Source organism: Acanthaster planci, linkage group LG13, assembly GCF_054643075.1.
Source record: "Acanthaster planci isolate LZ-2023a linkage group LG13, COTS_SCS, whole genome shotgun sequence".
In the NCBI taxonomy this organism is placed as follows: Eukaryota; Metazoa; Echinodermata; class Asteroidea; order Valvatida; family Acanthasteridae; genus Acanthaster; species Acanthaster planci.
The window spans coordinates 14,605,402-14,627,023 of record NC_141789.1 but is presented as its reverse complement, the minus strand read 5'-3'; the positions used below and the strand labels follow the sequence as shown (position 1 = coordinate 14,627,023).

At 40.4% G+C, this 21,622-nt stretch overlaps 2 protein-coding genes across 2 annotated transcripts in view; one reads left to right on the top strand and one right to left on the bottom strand.

The window, feature by feature from the left end:
- The window catches only part of LOC110973811 (atrial natriuretic peptide receptor 2-like), a 21,729-nt gene extending 6,748 nt beyond the window's left edge, over nucleotides 1-14,981 (top strand). Inside the window, exons 5-19 of the mRNA XM_022224932.2 lie at nucleotides 1,362-1,432; nucleotides 1,932-2,073; nucleotides 2,661-2,736; nucleotides 5,088-5,178; nucleotides 5,292-5,525; nucleotides 6,666-6,854; nucleotides 7,230-7,401; nucleotides 10,115-10,261; nucleotides 10,469-10,688; nucleotides 10,929-11,072; nucleotides 11,168-11,360; nucleotides 11,598-11,772; nucleotides 12,148-12,338; nucleotides 12,777-12,877; nucleotides 13,252-14,981. Of these exons, the coding sequence (XP_022080624.2) occupies nucleotides 1,362-1,432; nucleotides 1,932-2,073; nucleotides 2,661-2,736; nucleotides 5,088-5,178; nucleotides 5,292-5,525; nucleotides 6,666-6,854; nucleotides 7,230-7,401; nucleotides 10,115-10,261; nucleotides 10,469-10,688; nucleotides 10,929-11,072; nucleotides 11,168-11,360; nucleotides 11,598-11,772; nucleotides 12,148-12,338; nucleotides 12,777-12,877; nucleotides 13,252-14,107 (3,002 nt within the window). The 3' untranslated portion in view covers nucleotides 14,108-14,981. The remainder of the gene's footprint in view (nucleotides 1-1,361; nucleotides 1,433-1,931; nucleotides 2,074-2,660; nucleotides 2,737-5,087; nucleotides 5,179-5,291; nucleotides 5,526-6,665; nucleotides 6,855-7,229; nucleotides 7,402-10,114; nucleotides 10,262-10,468; nucleotides 10,689-10,928; nucleotides 11,073-11,167; nucleotides 11,361-11,597; nucleotides 11,773-12,147; nucleotides 12,339-12,776; nucleotides 12,878-13,251) is intronic.
- rnf103-chmp3 (RNF103-CHMP3 readthrough) lies at nucleotides 14,875-21,622 on the bottom strand. Its single transcript, XM_022224936.2, has 5 exons — nucleotides 21,219-21,622; nucleotides 20,629-20,689; nucleotides 20,188-20,367; nucleotides 18,962-19,195; nucleotides 14,875-17,542 (listed from the first exon to the last, which is right to left on the bottom strand). Exons 1-5 carry the CDS (start codon nucleotides 21,261-21,263, stop codon nucleotides 17,412-17,414), a joined length of 651 nt encoding a protein of 216 aa, XP_022080628.1. The 5' UTR covers nucleotides 21,264-21,622; the 3' UTR covers nucleotides 14,875-17,411.

The window sequence follows — 21,622 nt, the reverse complement described above, 5'->3', positions numbered from 1 at the left end:
GACCCAGAAACAGCTTTCTTTAAAGGTATATATTTCAAACTATTTGTCGCGTGATGAGAACATTATGGAGCAGTAACCAACTTTCCGTCTGAGATTCTTGATTATTTTCTGACTTGGTTGTTTCTTTGGACTGCTATAAATCAACGATTCGTTTGAAGAGTTCATGGCTCTTACATGCTTTCGTGAAGTGTCAGTAAAATAAGAATGTCGGATATCTCGCGAAATCTCAGTATGATTTTTGGTAAGGTAACGAAAATTGACAAGTTATTCGGGTTGTTGATAACCAACACGATTTTAACCCTATCAGGTGTATTTCATGCTATCGTAGCCATTTAAAATTCCTCACCTTGTAAATGTACATTTTATAAACACTGCCAGGTTGTCTTGTGGCCCTTCCAACGTGCAAAATTTGTACTTCGATTTCAATTAGTCACGCGAATTAATCTTCTTTCAATAATGGAAACATCTTGAGAGATAGTAGACGAAATGATAATTGGCTTAAATGACAGTTTGAGTGTCGTTCTGTTTAGAACCGCCGCTGGCAGTTCTAACAAAGAAGTGTGACGATGTAATTCATTGCCACTGTTAAGATGTCCGTGCCATCATCAATTAGTGATGCATGGTTTCAACCTTCTAAATGCAATTGCATTTGCGAACTGAATTTACTTATAAACGGGGATGTGAAGTGTGTAACTGTGGATGTCCGCACGAGTTCTCTTAATTTGCAATTAAATGTTTATAACAAGTTATCATTAGAGCTTATCAATCAGTTTAGTCCACGAGCTTGAAAACTGTGTGACGTCACACTCTTCGCATCCCTCTTTATCTGGGAGGCGCCAGGCCGGGATATTGAAAAACATTGTCAAACGGATTTTTCTTTTAAATGTTAAGCGTCACTGATGGAATCCACCAATGACTGATGACCATTTTCAACTCCAGAGTCTTGCGCTATAATGAAATCAACGCACGTACCGTCGATTTTGTTGCAAATTTTGTCAGGACCTTGATACACAACAGCCAACATTTACCATAAGCTTAATTAAGTAATTCCAGCCCTGTGCATGGTAAACATGTATGACTATAGCGAGACCGAATGTTGTCCAAAAATACAACGCTGCGAGGGCGTTTCAAGATCGTACTTTGCGTCGGGGGAGACGTTACCGGTAATTTTTTTGCAGGGGGGTTTTGCCTTTATATCGACGCCATTCATAACACTGTATACTCAGTGTTTGAAAGACATTTGAAAGACCAAACCTTTAACGCACTATTTTCAATCATCGTATGACTTCCGTGTCAAAAGAACAATTGGCTCAGCAATATAATCACGCTGGCGTTACACCTTCTGTAACCTATCCTTCTAGGAATGACCGGGTACGTTGTTTTGGACAATGCTGGTGACAGGATCGCCAATTTTTCAGTCCTGGACTTGAAGGTATGGCGTACACTTCCAATTTTTAAACAAGCTATGATTTGTGCTTAACACAGTCGGGGGACAGCACTCATTTGATTAGAACATGCAGTCTGCCGACAACTAGAGAGAACATTGATAGAATGTTAAATGGAAATACTGTTTGCTCCATCTTAATGAAAGCCGCTCTAACTCCTCGTTGATATAACTTTTTTTTCAAACTGGCAAACAGGTCCTGTTACACTGAAACTTTGCATCGACTATACTTTAAAGTTGTAGAGATTCACCGTTTAGCAATTCATGCATTTGACATTTTTTTGATGTAGCTTGGAAATCCGATGCCAACAAAAAGTAAACTATGTTTCAGGACACTGTATTGGGTCTTTAAATAAGCTGGGGGCGTAATGACTTGCGGTGAACTATTTCAGACATTCCAGAAGGTTAACTGAAGTTATAAACAAAGTCCTTTTCTACATGCTTTTATCTTCAACTTTCAAAAATATCTGGATCATCTTGTTTGCAGGAGGGGCAGCGCTTTGAAGCCGTGGGTCACGTGAGCGGTATAGTGCCAGTGTTTGAGGAGGTCCCCGGCGCGGACGTGTGGTGGCCCGGGACTGTAATACCAACGGAACCCAAGTGCGGCTACCAGGGGCAGAAGTGCCTAGGTGTGTCCAACGTTCCTCGCACCTTTTCATTGCCTAGGGGACAGGGGAAAAGAAAGGACAAGTTGACAGGGAATCCAGATGAGTGGGACTGGGGTGGGTGCATAGGACTCGTAAGCCAGCATACACAACTTACCAAGCAATAAGCGAGAGCGAGCTAAGAAATGCAGACTAGCCGTAATTCTATAGTTACGGTCGCTCAGGCTGCCGTTACCAGGGTTGACTTTTGTCATTATACATCAAGAGTAAATCAAAATATTTTGGCAAACTCCCGAATATTATTTCAAAACATCTTATACAGCCTTTATTTTTGAGAACTATTAATAGCTGACTAGTCTAGTATCATAAATGACAGTGATTACTGTAAAGTTGCTTTAGACATACACCCTTGAGAGAAAAGATGTGAAAATTGGAAAGTCCAGACAACCACTCTGTTTTACAAGCCATAATTTCTAATTTCCGATCGGTTTCTCAGAATATTCCTCTAATCTCTTGCCCAAATCGCTGAGCACGTGGCTGTACACGCGTGCTGTGGTATTAGTGTATCGAGTTTCCCCGACTACTGTTTGTTGACTTTTTTTATTTTCCAGAAAGCAGTATCATCATAGCAATAGTCGCCGGAGGTCTTATCACAATCATGTTGGCTATCGCTGTTCCGTATCTCAGGTGAGCGCTGGGATTGTGACGTTTCTAAACATGGCAAATTGCTCGGTGGGGTCATAAGTTTGCAATGGTCACATAAATTGTGTCATTGTGGTCATAAACATTGACCAATCGAAGGTCCTCTCCCCCACCCCCCGTTATAAAGAGAAAAATGCTTTGTGTCGTTTGATACTATGACCATACCATTGAGTTCTCTTTCCACAAAACTGATATCCCACTTGCTCTGATGCTCTAACACCCGTCTCTGGTACGCCACAAACTACATAGCTGCATCCGAATCTGTTTAATATCCATCATTATGGAGCTAAGTCCAGGCCCTACCTTCATTACGTACGCTGAGACGTGTTGATAACAAACGATAACTGTAGCCCTGGAAGCCTTATCGCGTGTCGTCAGTGTCATAGGTCATGGTATAACCTCACCTGCTCCACTCCTTTTAAATAAGATTAATCACTGGCTTTACCTTATCGCCTTGCGCACTGCAAATTTGACACCACCTAGGCCATACGGATGTCTTTATTTGCTTGGCGACTTAACAATAATTGTGCGTGACAGGAAATAAAAGGAGGATTTCTGTAAGCTTATATAGATCATATCAAAATATGTGATACTCCTGCAAACGTCTCCTTTGTTAAATAAATTGTACATACAGTGGAATCAATTATGCTTCCATGTATTGCAGAGAGTATAGCATAGACCAGGAAACAAACACTGATCTATAAAAAGTGAACTAATAATAAGAATATTTGAAACTATTTGAAATTGTGCTAAATCAGAGCAGAGCTTGAGTGTGATCGAAACTGATCACCCTTAATCGAAGTACTGCAACACTTTTTAATGAAAGCTTATTAAGATACATGTCTTTGCTGGTTGTGCTAAAATGTGAGAGCAAAAATTGACCAACTGCCTATATTGACTTATCTCTAATATTACGCACAGCAATAGTTTGGGTCTACACAAATGATTAAATTATTTGGTTCCACCCTGTTGGTGGTAATTGATGGGATGAGCAAACGAAATGGGTCAATACCCCAAGGAGCGACCGTAAGAAAAAAAAACAAAGTTGGTGTCTCAGATTAAAAAAATGGCATGCAGAGATCATCTCGAAGAAATGGAATTCGCTCCCTATGGGAACTATCGTAAAATGGAGGTTAGAAAAACATCCGTTCAGATCATCAAAAGGTCTTAAATATGTACATGAATAGTTACCAGGCTTTAGAATTGCTGACGTTGAAGATCAGCGAGCTTTCCAGAAGGGTCGCTCATCAATTTGATTGCCATAACTATTAAGAAAGACCAAAGAGTGTGTTACTCCTCTGACGCCTTCTGAAGGCCAGAGGTTTTCCCGAGACATCTTGGTGACGTCAAGAAAGGGCCAAACGACACGGATGGATCAGTGAAACTCTAAATACTTTTTAAAAGAGCTTTTCACATCATAATTCATAAAACTGCAATAAAAATATGCAACCGAGAGGCGGAAGGCAAAGGTTACGTGTAAGAAAATGACGCAGTCTCGTACTGTACAAAAGCTGCAATTTAAATTTGTTGGTACATTTTCCATTCAAACTCAGGTTGCCCCCCCCCTGAAACGTCCGCACATAATGAGACAAAAAGGAAATGCACGTAATGCTGCATTAAGTTATCATAAAAAGTTAAAACGTGTATCAAGTTTCTCTATAAGAGGAATGTAATTTTCATCTGCATTGCTGACTGCATTTTTTCTGCAAATGGATGCAAAATTTGTCAGGGGCACTTTCCGAATTCAGTAATTCACTGGCATCTATATGAGCATTCTACAAGCCTTTAACATACATGAGATGCATAGTGCCTTACAAGCCCTGCTTGATTTTAGTTCATCTACTACTTATTTGCGATCATTCATTGCTCCAAGGAATCCTCATCGCCAGGGGCAAATTCGCGGAACTTCATCTCTAACGTGCGTAGACCACTAGTCTACAGAGAGTGCCGAGTTATCCTCTGCCCAGAAATAAGACAATTATCCAACAAATTGCTGCGAGTAGCCGGTGTTTATGCCATGAAGCTGTGATTCATGAGGTTGTCTCTATCAATCTGAGCGTCCCTTGTTGTTATATTGTAAACTATGGACTCGCAAATTACTGAAATGGTTGGATGTTTAAGCATTATAGCAAGTACATGTACATCATTTGTAAGATATGCATCCTAGGGTAAAGATCTACGAGTGTATACGGTTTCTTGTTTTATTCAGCTACATATTTGTTCAGTTAAGGTAAACTTACAATATTAAAACATTTTCTAACAATTTTTCTCCCTTCCAGCCTAAAGATAAGCCTACTCAAGTCTCACATTTCCTCGAATCATTTTATCGTTTACAGTCTTAAATACAGAAAGTACATCCTTCGTAAGGACTGGCTGATAGAAATTGATGAGCTGACATTTCTTCCTCTTCAGAACAGCACATTTGGGGTAAAGACGTTTGGTGATTACATTTCATGTATGGGTTTGATTTTAAACCTTGCTGAGGGTATTTGTAACGGCATCCTTCCAATTACGCGTTCATTTCTTGTAAAAAAATTCAGGTCGGACTCCAGGGGTATCCTTCTACTTACCGTCTGCCAAATATCTCCGAGAGACTCTTGAGTCGCCAGTCACTGGCCTCTGAGACTGTCCAGGAGAACCTCCGCAAGCAGAGCCAGAAGATGGCACCAGACCTCTCCCTGGCTAAATACAAGTCAGAGACAGTGGTGCTGAGAAGGGCAAAGGTCAGCAATGGCCTGACGCTCAACAAGGCCACCAAGAAGGAGCTCAAGGAGGTAAAGCTCAAGCAGGTGACTGCGCCAAAATGATCAAAGTTGTGCGATCTTCATTGGACAAGTGTGTTTAGCCTCCAAAGTCTTTAGGGTTGCGCATGTGCTTTCGAAGGAGCACAGAAGATAGTCTGCACCCTAGCTGCTGTTCTCTTGAATATTCGGTCTCAACTAAGACCAGGGGCAACCTGCAAATAAGTCATCTTGCATTTGATATATAAAGGGTTTTATTTATAACTATTCGACTGGCAATCAGTATAGGAACAGCTTAATGACGTCAGCAATACGGCTACACATCAAGACTCACTGTTTCAAGATGTACTTTACGTCGGGAGGACATTTATTTTTAATTACGTGTTTTATCCGACGTAAACAGTGTATACTCAGTGCATGTCCGAGAGCTTGCGAATCCCACCCGAGTGAGTTTGTGAATTGTTTGCAAGCTCTTGGACACGCACTGGGTGTACAGTGTTTATCAGTAAAGTTGTACGTCGAGTAAGGGCAAAACCCGTAATTAAAATAGAAAAAGACTCATTGTCGTCGAACATCGTTGGAAATTTGTCGCATGGCCATCTGGGTTAGGTACCCTTTAAAATCAGTCTTGGCATACCATCGGTTCATGGGCGCAAGCGAGTGTCTTTGGCACACTTTCTCGTCCTTAACAGTCTGCAGCTTTCGGCCACACCTCTTATAAAAGCGCTAAAGAGGTTGTCTTTTCCCAGAGGGGTTGAAAAGCCTTCATGTCTGCTGCCACCACGAGTTTGAAAGGCTTCCTAGAACGGTCGTACCATGCAACCCTTTCAAATGAATTGTGAAAACAGAATGTAACGTCGAAATCAAATGCACTGTCTGAAGAAAGGCATGCTTAAATATAGTTCCTGGATGGTTTCAATAAACGTGGCGTTGAAGGAGAAAGCTTTGAATTTTCAATATAAATTAATGATTTCGTGTGAAAACACAGGAATAACGGAGGTTCGAAAAAACGAAAACGGCGGTTTTAAGACAGAGCATATCAAATGCTTCTTCAGAAAAATCTACACGTTGCTCAACTTGCCCTTCATATCAAATGCTTCTTTAGAAAAATCTACACGTTGCTCAACATGCCCTATCAAATTCTTAACTTTTGAGTTGTGTTTTATGTCGTAGATGAGATGGCTTGTTCACGACAATCTCAACCGTTTTGTGGGTGTGTGCTTCCCTACCAGGGGCGACAACAACCTGTTCTACTACATTTCTGAGTACTGCTCGAAAGGAAACCTGAAGAATGTCTTAGCCAATGATGATATCAAGCTAGATCTGAGCTTCAAAGTGTCATTTATCAACGATCTAGCAAGGGTATGGATGAAAGCCGCTGCCTGTAGTGCTTACGACAACACACCTTCCCGAGCCAGGAACGTTTCATACGTTCGGAATTTTCCCAAGACTGTTGTTCAGAAAATAAACGTCCCAATCCCTTTCCTTCGGTTTGACCAAACTCCTTATAGATGAGGTTTACCTGAAGAAATCCTCCAGCAGAGGAAGCTACCAAATTTAGTCTCAGTCCGGAGATTCTTTACAGATTACTTGGCCATTTGAGTCTATACGATGTATTACGTGTACACCAAGTTTGTGATTTTCTTGGTAGACCTTCTAATTCAGCTTTCTATTCCATTTCCATTTCTGGATGCGGGGGAAAAATAATGACTAGATCAATATCTTTTTTGTTTGAAGGGTATGCAATTTCTCCACAACTCTGTGGTAAGGTCCCACGGCCTGCTGTGCTCCAATCTCTGTTTTATCGACAGCCGCTGGGCGCTGAAGATCGCAGGGTTCGGTACCGTCTCCTTCCACATGTCTAGAGGGACCGGCGAAAAAATAACCGATCCGGAAGTGAGATTCTCGAGTAAGATCACTCATTTCCCAAAGTGTATCTTTTTTCATCGGTATTGTACTGTAAGTCCAACCTTATGTTCGCAATCTATCTGGACAAGAGTTATGAAAACGGTGACAGGTACCGGGTTGAAATTGGTCTGCGGTCAATGACTTTTCAGACCGACCGTTTAATGACGCGGAAGGCAAGTATTTGTGGACTTTGTAACGTGTTTTCATTCTTATTTTTTTAGCATTTGACATTCATCATTCACCCTGAACCTGCCCAACAGATCCACAATTTTTGCTCGTTTGTGTTGTTTTCAATGTTTTATAAAATACGCTACACTCAAATTAGGGCAGCTCCCTGGAACTACTTGACGCTATTCCATTGGGAAAACAGAATGACCAAGTAGCAATTGCATTACCACCGGCTGATCGAACAAATCATGTCCAGAGTCGTTATTTCCAAAGGTATAACCCACACGACCTTAAGAAGCACGTATTGTGAGATAGACAGTGTGTGAAGAAAATACTGAGTCCTTGCATTTCCCATGAATATCTTATTCATCTATGACCTTTCGAGCTATGGTAATACGTTTCCCCAGTCTAGTTGCCTCTGTCTAGCGTGTCAGTTTCTTTCTTTCCTTTCAAAAAAGAATAAATCAATTTTGTAAAGGATACCACGACGGCAGGTAGTAAACCATGCCTCAAGGACTTCTGGTAACTTTAAAAACTCAAGGAATACAATCATCATAATGTGAAGATGCTAAAACGATAGATCTTAACATCAATACAGAAAGCTTTAAGACAGACGTAACTAAACTCACATCACAAAATCTTTCAATTTGTCTGCATAAACTTAATTTTAAATAAAAAATTGTCATAGCGCCAAAAAGATGGTCCGTTTGACCAACCTGTCTCCATCAAATATGATTCCAACCGCAAAATGGCCCCATCCAAACAGTCTTGCCAATATTTCCAAGTTAGTGGTTTAAAAATAGCTGGTTGCGCCGGAAAGGAATATTGTCATAAATCATGTGGATCAGCCGCTGTGGCACTTGTTTTTCTATGGGGCCTGTTGTTGATGTTGATTGTTGTTGCAGATCGGTAGGATACAGATAGGATGAAATTAGATCACAAGACCACAAAAGTTAATACTGTATTTAGTAGAAAGGTCCCAGCGGTTGCATTTGGATCGGATTTCATTCGATATCAGATTGACATTTTTAAACAGTGCAGAGGATAGAGGCTCCATGGAGGACTGGACTGCCTAACCTTATAAATATGTAGGTCCTTCTGGCTTTGCAAATTACCTTTGTACCAGGAACCTCGTATTATGAGAAATGAAATCAATGAAAAACAAAGGATTATTGGAACCTATTAAGTTCCTTGTTATAGTAAGCAGAATGTGTATTATAAATAATTATGTTAACAGGGTTCGACTGTAACTGAAGTGATGCAATGGATGGAATGGAATCTTGTCTGGGAAGGAAAAACGAGACTGGATAATTATCGGACACGACGGGATAAAAAAATGAGCAAATAAGAATAAGAAATAAATCTCATCGGACCAAATAGAATAGCCAGCGGGTATACTACATCAGTAAATGAAAAGGGTAGTAAGAATTGGACTGAAATCAGATTGGAAAAGGGACACGAAAACTTTCATGGAGTGGACACGGGGGAGGGGTAGGCTATATTCATCCGCATATTTATTCTCCGTCTGTCAAGTCTTTCTTGTCAAGTATTTTCTGTATCAATAATAATGCCTCCTCAACTGCTATCTCAACATCCGGACGAATTAATTCCGTTCATACACGTATGGGAGGTATTTATTGTCACCTGACAAGCTCAGGGTGTTGATACAGACCTTGAATCGTCTCACAGGTTTCATTCACAAATAAATTATTACAATTGATATTGTATGTAATTTACGCAACTATAATTTTTTTCAGTTATAGCAGACTTCTGAGTGGTAAGAGAGCATATCGCCAATGATTCACGTAAAAATACGGGTTTTACCGAAAGTAAATTTTCGTTCCTATTTCTGATTTTAACTTGTTGTGGCTATACCGCTCCACTTTTTCAGCCGTTTCCAATTCTTCTTGTAAAAATAGCTACATGGCTTATCAGTGGAATCACTTGCTAGAAATTGTTTCCACCGTCCGTTATCCTGGGGCGTAGAAGGACGTAGGAACAAGCAATTTTTTCTTACGAAATCTAACTCTCACCGTTGATTTGCCGGCGGCAACAGCGAAATTACATCCACCATGTTGGTATACATTTTCCTCCCTCGTCTTAGTTACCTATTTTTGGTACCTGTACAAACGTCGCTTTCCCCAGACTTGTTAGAGAAGAACTTCCAGTTAAATTTTAGCACAAAAATGTATGACGTAAACGAAAGGCTGATTGTGTGCCCAATATATTCAGAATACAAATTTCAGTGATTACAATCGAAATGCCCGGTAAATGGGTTTCCGTTTACGTAATCTTGCGCACAAAATGCATTTCATTTTGCCAATGACAATAGCATGAACAGTTATTTTCTAGCCTTCGTTTAATGAAAGATTTTAATATTTAATATATCTCTCGATATATCTCTCAACGATCTCTATCCCCATAAAACCATTTCGGCCCGAGGATGTTCGACGGTCGGAGAACATCTCCACATCACATTTTCTAGTATATCTACAGGAGAATTTAGCGTTTCTTCCTGAAGTACATCAACTTTTTTCATTCTCTAGAGCTACTTTGGACATCCCCTGAGCTGCTCCGACACGAACTTCCAACCAAGGGGTCCCAGAAGGGAGATGTTTACTCCTTCGGTATCCTCGTTGAAGAAATTCTCACCAGATCCTTACCGTATCATGATTATGGACTGTCATCCAGAGGTTAGTTGTGGGGGGAAAATATGAGCAAGGTGCCCACACCATGTTTATGTCATTTTTCATCAATTCGCGTTTGTGTATTCAAACATGGTCTGATTTCAACATGTAAATAGACCTATTTGAAGTATTTCCCCACTTTCCTATTCAACCATTCAGATTTTTTTTAAGGTAGAAAGCAAATAACACTGGAATTTGACATTTTCACCGAAGAAATCGTCCGCAAGGTAATGACACGGCAGGAGCCTCCGTTCCGGCCTCGCCAGGCGGCCTCCGAGGACGACCTGACCGGTCTTTCAACTCAGTTCTCGCAGTCTGACGGTGTCCTGACTTGCCTGACAGAGCTCATGATGCAGTGCTGGGCGGAACATCCCGAAGATCGACCCGACTTCAACGTCATCAGACATCGGCTCAGGGCAGTGCAGAAAGGAAGGTAGGGTGCAAGAAGGGCTCATCAACAGGGTTGAGAATGACCTGACAATTCCTGATTGATGTCATAACCTAAGCAAAACACCTCCATACACCTGACATTAATCCTGGCAGTATGACATTATTTTCTTAGCGCCTTTAAAGCTTGAACTTGGTGGAGCTCTAAGCAAAAAACTTCTAGATGTAAACAGGAAATGTCACCAACTGTTGAAAGTAATAAATGATTTCCTTTTTGACTGTGCAGGAAAGAGTTGAACCTGATGGACAACATGGTTTCCAAAATGGAGAAATACACAGAGAACCTTGAGAAAGTGGTAGCTGACAGAACAGGTCAACTGCTTGAAGAGAAAAAGAAGACAGATGCTCTTTTATACAGAATGCTACCTCAGTAAGTCTAAACTTCCATTTTAAAGATTTAGGATTGATATCCTTAGGAATGTGAACCAGAACTTCATCCCAATATATTTGTTGTTCTTTTTTCAGGGCTGTTGCAGATGAGTTGAAGAAAGGCCAGTCATTTCATGGGGAATTTTATGATCAGGTGACCCTCTACTTCAGCGATATCGTCGGGTTCACTGAGCTGTCTGCAATGAGTGCACCTATGGAGGTTGTTGACCTTCTAAATGATCTTTACACCTGTTTTGACGCCATCTTGGAAAGATTTGATGTATACAAGGTGAGCTTAGGCCAAAACGAGTCCGAAACAGAGCTACGGCTAGGTCTATTGTCTGCACACCGCCACGTATTTCCAATGGAGTTAAGACCTACTAGACCTAGTTCTAAACAACACATTCAGATGTAGCCTTAGTTAGCTCAATATTGAGTTGGAAACTCACCATAAGTTTAGGAATTCATGGGGAAGAAAATATACATGGTCCTGAAGCTGCATATTTCGTGATCTTGATGCTCTTAGGTTGAGACTATAGGAGATGCCTACATGGTGGCGAGCGGTCTGCCTAACCGCAATGGTAACCGACATGCCTCCGAGATTGCCAGCATGGCACTGGCTGTCAGGGAAGGGGTGAAGACATTTCGGGTGAGGCACATGCCCGAACATCAAGTACAGATCAGAATCGGAATCAACTCAGGTATTGGTCTAAAAGAGCTGAAATGAATCCTGCTCCAAGAGAGAAAACAGACAAATGAACGTTGAAGATGAATAGTATGATGGCGTTTGCAAAATGACACTATTTTCATATGGAGCATTTCAAGGAACGTGTTGAAACGTATACACGTACAAGACTTTCGTAGAATTTTTAGAATACTGGTATTCAGTTATAAGAATGAAATAAGCATAACCAAAACAAAGACCTGAATGAACTACAAGTTAATTTGATTTCTTAGGCTAGGTATTAGTCTATAATTTGCTTGACCAAAAAATTTTGTTTTTCTTAACTTTTAAAAACTACAATCACGTCTGAAGTAAAAGACGTTAAAGTAATTCTCCCTTTATGTCTCCGTAGGACCCGTAGCTGCTGGTGTAGTGGGACTCACAATGCCTAGGTTTTGTCTCTTCGGAGACACCGTCAACACTGCATCTCGCATGGAATCCCATGGCTTGCCACAGCGCATCCACGTCAGCTGGAGCACAGCTGCCCTGCTTACCAGTATCGGTGGGTACCGGCTGGAGGTCAGGGGTCAGCTAAGAGTCAAGGTATGATGGCCACATCTGAGGTACTTCACTACAGCTGGAAAGGCACGAGTCTATGGCATACTGGTGAACATTCAAAGCAAGATGTGGGACAGAGAGAGCCCCCCCCCTTGTGTATGTCATTGTTTGACCGGAATCTCAGGAATTCTTTTCAGACAACCAAGGAGGATGTGTTAAGTAACAATAGTCTAGAGTGTCTACAGGGTTTGGAGATGTTGGGGGGGTACCCCTCCATCCAATATCTTGCCCGGTATCCCGGTGAAGCTGTTAGATTCAGCACAGTTTCTCCTACAGTTACAACATTAAAGTAGCGCCATGAAATTACTGAATTCTGTCAAAACTTGGCAACCTAGTAGGCAACTTTTCTGAAAACTTTTTCCAAGTTTCCGTAAGCTGAGTGAAAATTTGACCTTTCATGCAGCATTTCCCTTCGTCATACAGGGCAAAGGAGTTATGACAACATTCTGGTTACTGGGAACGGATGAACAGAGTAGCACCCTTCAACTACAGGATGCTTTGCAGAACAGCTCTGTCAAGAAAATGTGAGTCAAATCTAAGTTACTACAATTAAGGCCGATTACAATTGATCATGACCAACCTCTGTGCATTAACAAGTGTATTTCTTCTTTCCTGTATGTGGGGAAAGACTTGTGAAAAAAGAAATTGAAGGGACATTCTGGAATTAAAAAAAAAACATTTAAAACAAACACACACCAACAAACAACCTTACAGAGCAAGCAGTTATATGTTCCACTTTTGAAAATTTCTAATTGAGCAAAGAAAAACATACATATTTTGTCTTAGCAACGACAGTTGTCGAATTTGCCTTATGGTTACAACTAGTAATGTGATGTGGAAATCCTTAAAATAGTTTGGCATTTAATGCGTCAAAGTTGTTGTGAATGTTTTCCATCAGATCTACAGACACAGTCATCAGTGAAGATAGTCTGCTATCACCACCCAACAACACCGACCCCCAAGATTTCATCAATGACTCACTGATAGCCACTAGAGTGCTTCAGGAAATCCCCTCCGGTTTTGGCTCAGAGGGATCATCACCATCCTCATCACCAAGGAGATGCCGGAAAGGAAACAGCAACTCCAGTCGCAGTGTCTCACAACTCAGCAAACATGTCACAATGATAGAGTCACCCCAAACCCCTACCAAAATCAAACATTCCAATGCAGGTAAAACACAGGGTAGCAACAACATCAAAAGTAAAAGTGGTCACATCATGGCCAAAACAGGTGATGCCAAAGCCAAAACCAGAGGCAGCACCAACAGGACTGATCACACCAGCACAAGTGATGGTTTCCCATCAGGAGCGGCTGACCCGAGCACAGAAAGTGGGACTGAGGACCTGAAGCTAGAAGACAACAGAAGCTCCAAAAATGATGTGCTCATCACCAAGCCAAATGACATTGTGTCGACGAGTGCCGACTTGGTCGTGGAAGAGGGCTGTTTCGTCAGGACTGAGAGCGGGGACATCGTGCAGACACCGAATGGGGACATTGTCAGAAAACCCAGCAGGCAGCAACAGCACCACCTTCACCTCGGGAGTCTTCAAGAAGATCCTGACAGCTTGCCAAATGTTCCCAGCATGCCCGACGTCACTGTCCAAAGCAAGGAGCCTGAAACAGAGACAAAGTGCCATGACTCCATTTTCTCATACACCATACCACTCCCGCAATTGATGAATGAAATTTCCTCCACTTTGATAGATTCATCAGTGAATGCCGTCGAGTCAAATCAGCAAAACACTTCTAGCTGATTCTCAGCCATTTTGAACATAACCTCAGTTGAAGCTTTAATACCACAGCACCTCAGAGTGTATTTTGAGCTACCAATCCATCTCCGTGGCTAGGACCAGCCAAATAATGAGTGCATAAACAAAGCTATCAATTTCCTGGCAATGTCTTCAAAGCACAATTTCCTACTAAACCTTTAAACCCGTCAAACCTTGCACTCAGTTCCAAGAAATCCACAACTGACACCTTTGTATCAAATGATCTTTATACTATGAGTGTATCCTTAAATCTTCATGCAGTTGAGAATTGCATGAAATTTAAGGATACGGAATTGAGAATTAGTACAGAACCACTTAAGTGTAAAAAAGAAATCTGGTTAGTGTCAACTGACCTTTGCAGTAGCTCTGTCAGTAATCTGTAATTAATCAATAAAGTTGATAATTGATTATGTAATCATTTGTTTTACCAATTTGTGTCACATGAACCACTGAAGCAAATTATGAAACCAAGCAATTCTTTCTGTAAAGGCATCATTATTAAAGTTCAAGTGTGACGAAATCAGAAAAATTGATCAAAAATATGTAAATTTTCACATTCTTCGTCTGTACTCTTCTGCACTGTAGTTATGAATGCTTTTTTAAGTTCTGCTTGACGTGCATTTAATGGTTTATTGTATATTTTTACATCACGATGTACATATGATTCCATCAGAAAATTAATATAAGCCAAATAAATTATTATCAAAGAGAAAAATATTATACGTGCATTTATGACCAGGTTGTCACAAGTCTCCTTTTTGGTAATAAATTTTATTTTATTTGAAATTTAAAAGAATTAACAACACAAAAGTAAAGCAATGAAATGCGAAATTCCCTCTTACAACTTCATTAAATTTGATGATTCAATTCTAAGACTTGAGCTTGCCTGATTGGTTCCCAATGCACAGGTTTGTCTTTTGTCAATTGTTGTCTATAAATACTTTTAAATATAAAATAGAGCTCTTGAAATGTATTGAACTGTGTTTCAAAGGTGTCCAAATAGGATATCAACGATGAGTATTCCACAGCTAGCTATCCAGTGTTTTGTGAAGATGTCTCGAGCAGAGTCTAAGGGAATTCCATTGTTGAAAAAAAAATCAATGAGATGAATACTTGCTACGTAAACTGGATGTCAACAAAACCTCGCGATAAAGCAAATATTTACAATTACTAGGAAACACAGCTGACCCTCACGACACACAAACTGACCGAAGGGCACTCAACCAGGAAATTAATGTTGACATTCTTGATTGGATGCAAAGCCTATGACATCATTGATGCAGTACAATAGCTCTCAGTGTTTACATTAAACGGGTTGTCATACATGTATCTGCCAATGTACAATATCTTCCCTCTTCAGCGCTCTTTTTTCAGAGCACTGTAGAAAGTATATAATGTACCTGTAAGCCGTACAATTTCAGAAAAGATGACCAATTATCTGATCTGGTGCCCACTCTCAATCAACTTACAATCAAAAAAGTGGCAAATGTTACCCAACAGGAAGAAGGTAATCTGAGAAGAATTAGACCTGTACATCTCATGGGCCCATGCTCTGATAGTTGTGGCATGTAAGATCATTTGTTAAAGTCTGTGCGCTTGGCCTAATGTTATCCGAATATCAATTAGTTCTAATTGTAAAGTTATTCATTTTTAATTACACGTATATACAAACTCTAAAAATTGGTCACTCCAATCAGACACAGATAGAGTTGGAGAGGGTTTTCTTGTCAAGATAAATGCAAAGAAAGATGAAGACATTGGACCTGTATTATTTCCGCTCCTTACATCTCTGTCCCAAATGAACTTACTTCTCAAAATGTATACAAAACAATTTTTTAAAGTTCAAGCATCAGAAGTGAATTTCAGCTACATGTACATGTACCTCTCTAGAACGTGTTCTAAACCCTAAGCCTTGGCTTTTTGGCTAGTTACTAGGAACTTCGTGAATCTGCCACATGCTAAGACTGTGTGGGACCTGAATGACACAGTCTCCATACTAGACAGAAAATCTTGAAGCCATCAGATGGCAACAAACCCTTATGTAACAGATTACCAAATGTAATACAGTGTTTATTAGTGTGCTGTGCTAAGACATTAGAGGAGGGAGATGCAGTTACTCCATGTTTCACTATACAAAACAAATTAGCAATTACTAAGGCACTGGAATTGGGGTATGAAGTAAGAAGTACATCACTGCTTATTGGGATTAAGTTATCAATAGACTTAAAGCATAACGATGTCACGCTTTGTTTACATACTTTCCCATAGGGACACGATGTATCGTGTCCCACCTCACTGCCATAAACAAAGTGCGATGTCATCATGTCACAGGTCCACTCCAGTTCCCCTTTGTAAAGCACCCAAAGAGAGTAAGCAACAGAATTTCATATGTTCCTAGTACCATGTCTAACAGCCACCAGGTTGGCAATCAAGTTAAAGCAGGATGTCTATGGAAATCTTTGAGTTTTCAGTGTCAAGTTGAAAATTGAAAACTTCCATTGACTGATTAACGCTGATGTCTCTTTTGCACGGGGTTGCTTTTGGAGGATTCAAACTTTTGGCACAAAACCATACCAGGCTACACAGAAAAAAAAGAAACTGTCTCTCCCCCCTAAAGAAAAAACAATAAAAAAATGAGAGCTGCCAATGATACATTTTTTTGAGAAGTGTAGCTTATTTATCTTTGCCTACTGAATCAGTAAACCTGTACAGAATTTTTTGACACTATTTAACAATTAATGTTAAGAATTGTTTAAGAGTGCCCATCTGTTCGTTTACATGTAGTCTGGTTACTCCACAATCAAATGAAGTCATACCAGACATTTTGAATCTAAAAGAATATGCTAACCATGTCTTACACTCCACAATGCAGTGCACACAATTAAATGGATTTGAAGTCACTAGATAGGCATTTTCGTGAAGAAGCAATTCCCAATTTGTGTACCTTGCCTAAAAAAAATCAAAATTTTATGAACATCTTTTTACTCATATGCTCAGAATTTTACAAAGCAACTTTAAAAGCGAAATTCATGTATACATCTCCAACACATACCTATTCCTTCCAGCCAGCAGATTTTGGGTCCTAAGTAAGTTTAGAAATGACCAACTTTGCTAAGTACTTGACGTCGAAATCCTAAAGACCAAGGACTCCATCTTGTTATCACACATGCTTTCTTAATTCTACGCATGCTATTGTCTTGTAGAGCAGATAAAAGTAGCAAAACTCCTGACTACTTTTGTCATATTTACACAAGATATGGATGCGTCAAACTGACACAGATTCACCATCCTAGCTCCGCAGTGCTTCCAGTCTGGCCTGCATCTCAGAGATATCCTCTTCTGGTTCTTCATCTGAGATGGCCGTTGCTCCAGCCACTGGAAGGTCATCATTTACGGCTTTGGGGGCATCAACCAGGTGACCTTGATAAACAGACAAATACAGAATGAAGTATGTTGTTTCAGAGTAGATCTGACCGAAGGGCAATATGATTGACCTGGGTGACTAAGTGACAACAAAGGGTAAGCTACGATATGACATATATATACTATCGCATCTAGGTACGACATAAGAAGCTGTGCTACAAGAACTTTACTAGCAGAATCAGCTTGAAATACTAACTCACTAGCTCTGTCAGAATGCACCACAACAAAATTTCATGTGAAAGAGTACAATGGTACAGAGGTTGCAACTGTTTTCAAGCTCAACAGTTGGCAAACGCAGGTTTTCAGGGAGGACTGGTACAGGTGTAAGGGAAGGTTGAGGAGGCAGCAGGGTTGTCACCAGGCCAAATTTAGTGCCAGATAATATTTTGGTGAAGCAAAGAGAGAGAAACTTTTCGTGGGTCACGGCTAGGGGTCGAGGGGCCCATTCAAGGGCCCCTGGTGGGCTCCAGGGGCAATGCCCTGGTGGGGTTTGAGGGGACAGAGCCCCCCTAAAGCTACAGGATTTGGGGTTTTTTCAAGAGGAAAAATCAAATTGTGGCATGTTATAAAATGTAATTTGTGTTCGTTAAATGTGGAGTTATCAATAACTAAAGATGAACACAAGATGAAACAACAATTGTCTCATAGTATTTTTGTAACAGTATACAGTGACTGTCAAAACACTGTGCCGTCAAAAACAAAATGTGTTTATTGACCTTTGACGAGATGAAGGCACACCCATTAATCAAAAACTTTTTGGACAATCGGTGCAAAAGCACAGTATGGCTATTATTGTTTGCCTCGTACACAGACTTCAATGTGAATTGTGTACCACATATACAAGTTCTGGGAAAGAGAAAGTCAGTTGATACTATGAGTAAAATCAACCGTACCTACTCCTCCTGGAATGTGACTGTACGAATATAGACATTTATTTATGCAGCGGGGGTGTCAGTGCTTGAAGTATCGGTACACTTCGAAGCTGAGCTTTTGTGTATGTACACGTCCGACGTGTACACACCCCATGCAACGTGCGTGTGTACTATATGTGTAGAGTTCGGGGAGTACTGCATGCGAAGCCAGCCTCACGTGTTGGGAATATGGGGATCATACGACCGCTGTCGTTCATTTTAAGGCCTGGATTGGTGCGTAATTTTAAGCTTACTTCAGTGTTTTTATGGTTTGAAACAAGGAATTCAACAGAAATATCTTATAATTGCTAAGGATAGGAACATACATCAGAAATTTTTTGATTTTTTAGAATTTTACCAACTCAGGGAATAAAATATGTGCTGGGTGGTAAGGCTGAAAATTATCCCAAGTGCTGAGCGGAGATTGTGAAAGTTGGGCAGACCTACCCACCGCTGCCCGGCATAGCTACAACCCTGGGATGCGGTCTAGTCTCCATCGACTTACCTGCCGTAATTTCAAACAGAATCTTCTCCACCTCCTGCTCAGTGGCCTCCTCCATCTCGTCATCCTCCAGGGACTCAAAGGTGTCCTCCACCATCTCCTCGATGATGCCCGCCTTCATCATCTCCTTGGACATCTCCATCATCGTGGCCTGCACTTCTTGGACCCGGCACAGCTGCGACATGATCTTCATGACGTCGGTGCTCTTCTGTAGGGCACCAGACATTCTGATCAGGGCTACAGAAAGAGTTGACAATCAGTGGGAAATAAAAATGAGGAATGTCACCAGCGCTATTCACCTTGATAAAAGGTCAAACACTTTGGATGGTTTCCTTGAGAAATGATGTCCCCTCAATCATTCATGCACAAAGCTGAGCCCAAGGAAAAAATACTTCTGCTTCAGATTACATGCCTCTCAAAACTAGGGTGGGTAGGCCAGAAATTTTTTTGTTTTGTTTTGTGCTGATTGAATGGCATGAGTGGGAACGAAAGCTTCCACAAATAGCTACAAAAGTGATAAAACTTGCTTTAATCTATGTAAAAATTTCTTCAATCCATAATTTATGAGAATGATGGACAATTCACATCACAATGCACAACGCTAGTCAGGTAATCACGAAGGCTAACTGGTCAACGATGTCTGTGTATAGTGTAGTAGGCATGCATGATGCATCCAGATGGGCGGGGGATAAACCTCGTGCCGCAGCAGGAAATTTTGTGGAAACACATACACATCAAGAATATGTAAGAGCAAAGAAACGTCAAACTAAACTTGTGAACACAGAAAATATATACACCTACAGACAAGAGACCGAGTTCTGTGAATTAACTTGCAAAAATCTTCTTGCAATATCGATGTTTTTTGGGGACCTGCAGGTGTAGCGTTGCGTACATGTATTAAATGTGCCAATGTAACAAATTTATTTCGACTGGGATGAATAGACTGGTTGCCACATTTCAATCAAGCATTCTTTTGCATTCAAAACTTGCAAATTTATGAAGGAAAACATATAAAAACAAGCATTTTAACGTGGAAAAAATAGAGGTGTTTTGTGACGACAGAAAAAACGACAGGATTTATTATTTTTATAGTTTAAAATTTTTTTATTTGTTTTTCTAACTTGCCAGTAAAAATTTTAGGGTCACGCTGAAAAATTAGGGTCAGTCAAGAAACCGGAAGCACAAGTCTTTTAAATTTTTTTTTTGCCTAATACAAGTCCCCCACTCACCCAGCTGGTTCTTCATCTGCATACTGACTGAGTTGATCTGCGCCTTTGAAGTATGGATCCTTTTGACGGCTTTCCTAGAGTTGACGATTTCCTTGGCCAGGATCTTACAAACATCCTTTTCACCCTTCTTCGCAGCATCTTTCAATGACCTTTTCACTTTCATCTCTTCCCTTTCAATGGCTGCAAAAGAAACAAGAAAACCATCAATGTACCTCAATGCACCTGTTTTGAAAGACTGATATGAATTTTTTATAGGCTTCAACAAAATGATAGATATAATATTTCCTGCAATTTATGCCTTGTGCAGACCAAAACAAGTTACTGAAATCTCTAAATGCCAAAAAGAACAAAAAAGCACATAAACAACAGTGTCCTGTCCAGGTTTTCATTTCATGAACAATCTGTGCGTGTGGGTCAGTTGCAATCCTGGTCTCCACTCACATCGGATTTGTCTGTCCAGTTTTCTTGTCTCTCTGTTCAAAGACCTTGTCCATTCTTGAACCTGTTCAGGTAAAGGACAACAACAGATCAAGCATTACAAGCTGCATATGTTGGGTGCGATCATGTTTCATGACCGTGTTGCACTATTAATATGAAATCTCTGACTTTACTTCCTTCTTCAAAACAATCATCCACAGATGTAGAGAAGAAAGAAAGATGAATGGTTAATGGCAGAATTCTCAGCAAATCATGCAATAAGGCTAACACTGATTGCACAAAGATCAAGCAATCCCACTCGTCAACTGTCCCGCTCATCATTAAACTTTAAGTACATGTTTAAAAAAGAATTCAGACATGGAACAGAAATCTCCCTTAAGAACTTAGTGTCTATCTTGTTTTTATAGGTTAACTTCTGCTATGTCTGAAGTCCAACTGGGACCTTATGAATCGCCTCCTCTAACATTTGGACTTGGTCAGGCGATTAGTAGGCCAACCATGTCCAAATGTTAACTTACTTGACTGTCATCAAGTAATACTATTAGGGCCTACTACATGTACTAGTAAAAAGTAACATTTCGGCCTAGGCCTACCTGTTCTTTGGGATCCTTTTGTGGTGTTTTTCCAAAGAGACCCATGATGTTGACAAACGCATACAAATAGGAAGTAAGTTGGTCTGTTTGCCTTCGCAAAGTATGACTAGTCTGCTAGTGTCACAGTAAAATGATAAATACAATCTTCGATGACTCACGAACTAATGATTACACATTAGGTCAAACTCAAAGGTATTCATTCGTTTCATTAAATTTGGCATTAAAATCGACCAAACTAGGCCAACATGGATGCTCTTTTAAGTTTCAGTACAGTGGTTTTTGGTCCATCGCGTACAATCTTATTTTGAAATACATGTAACACATTTGTTACAGAATGTGTAGGCGATCAGGAGAGTGGTACAATAATCAATGCGCGCACTATCCCAAAAAGTACACAGCCGAAA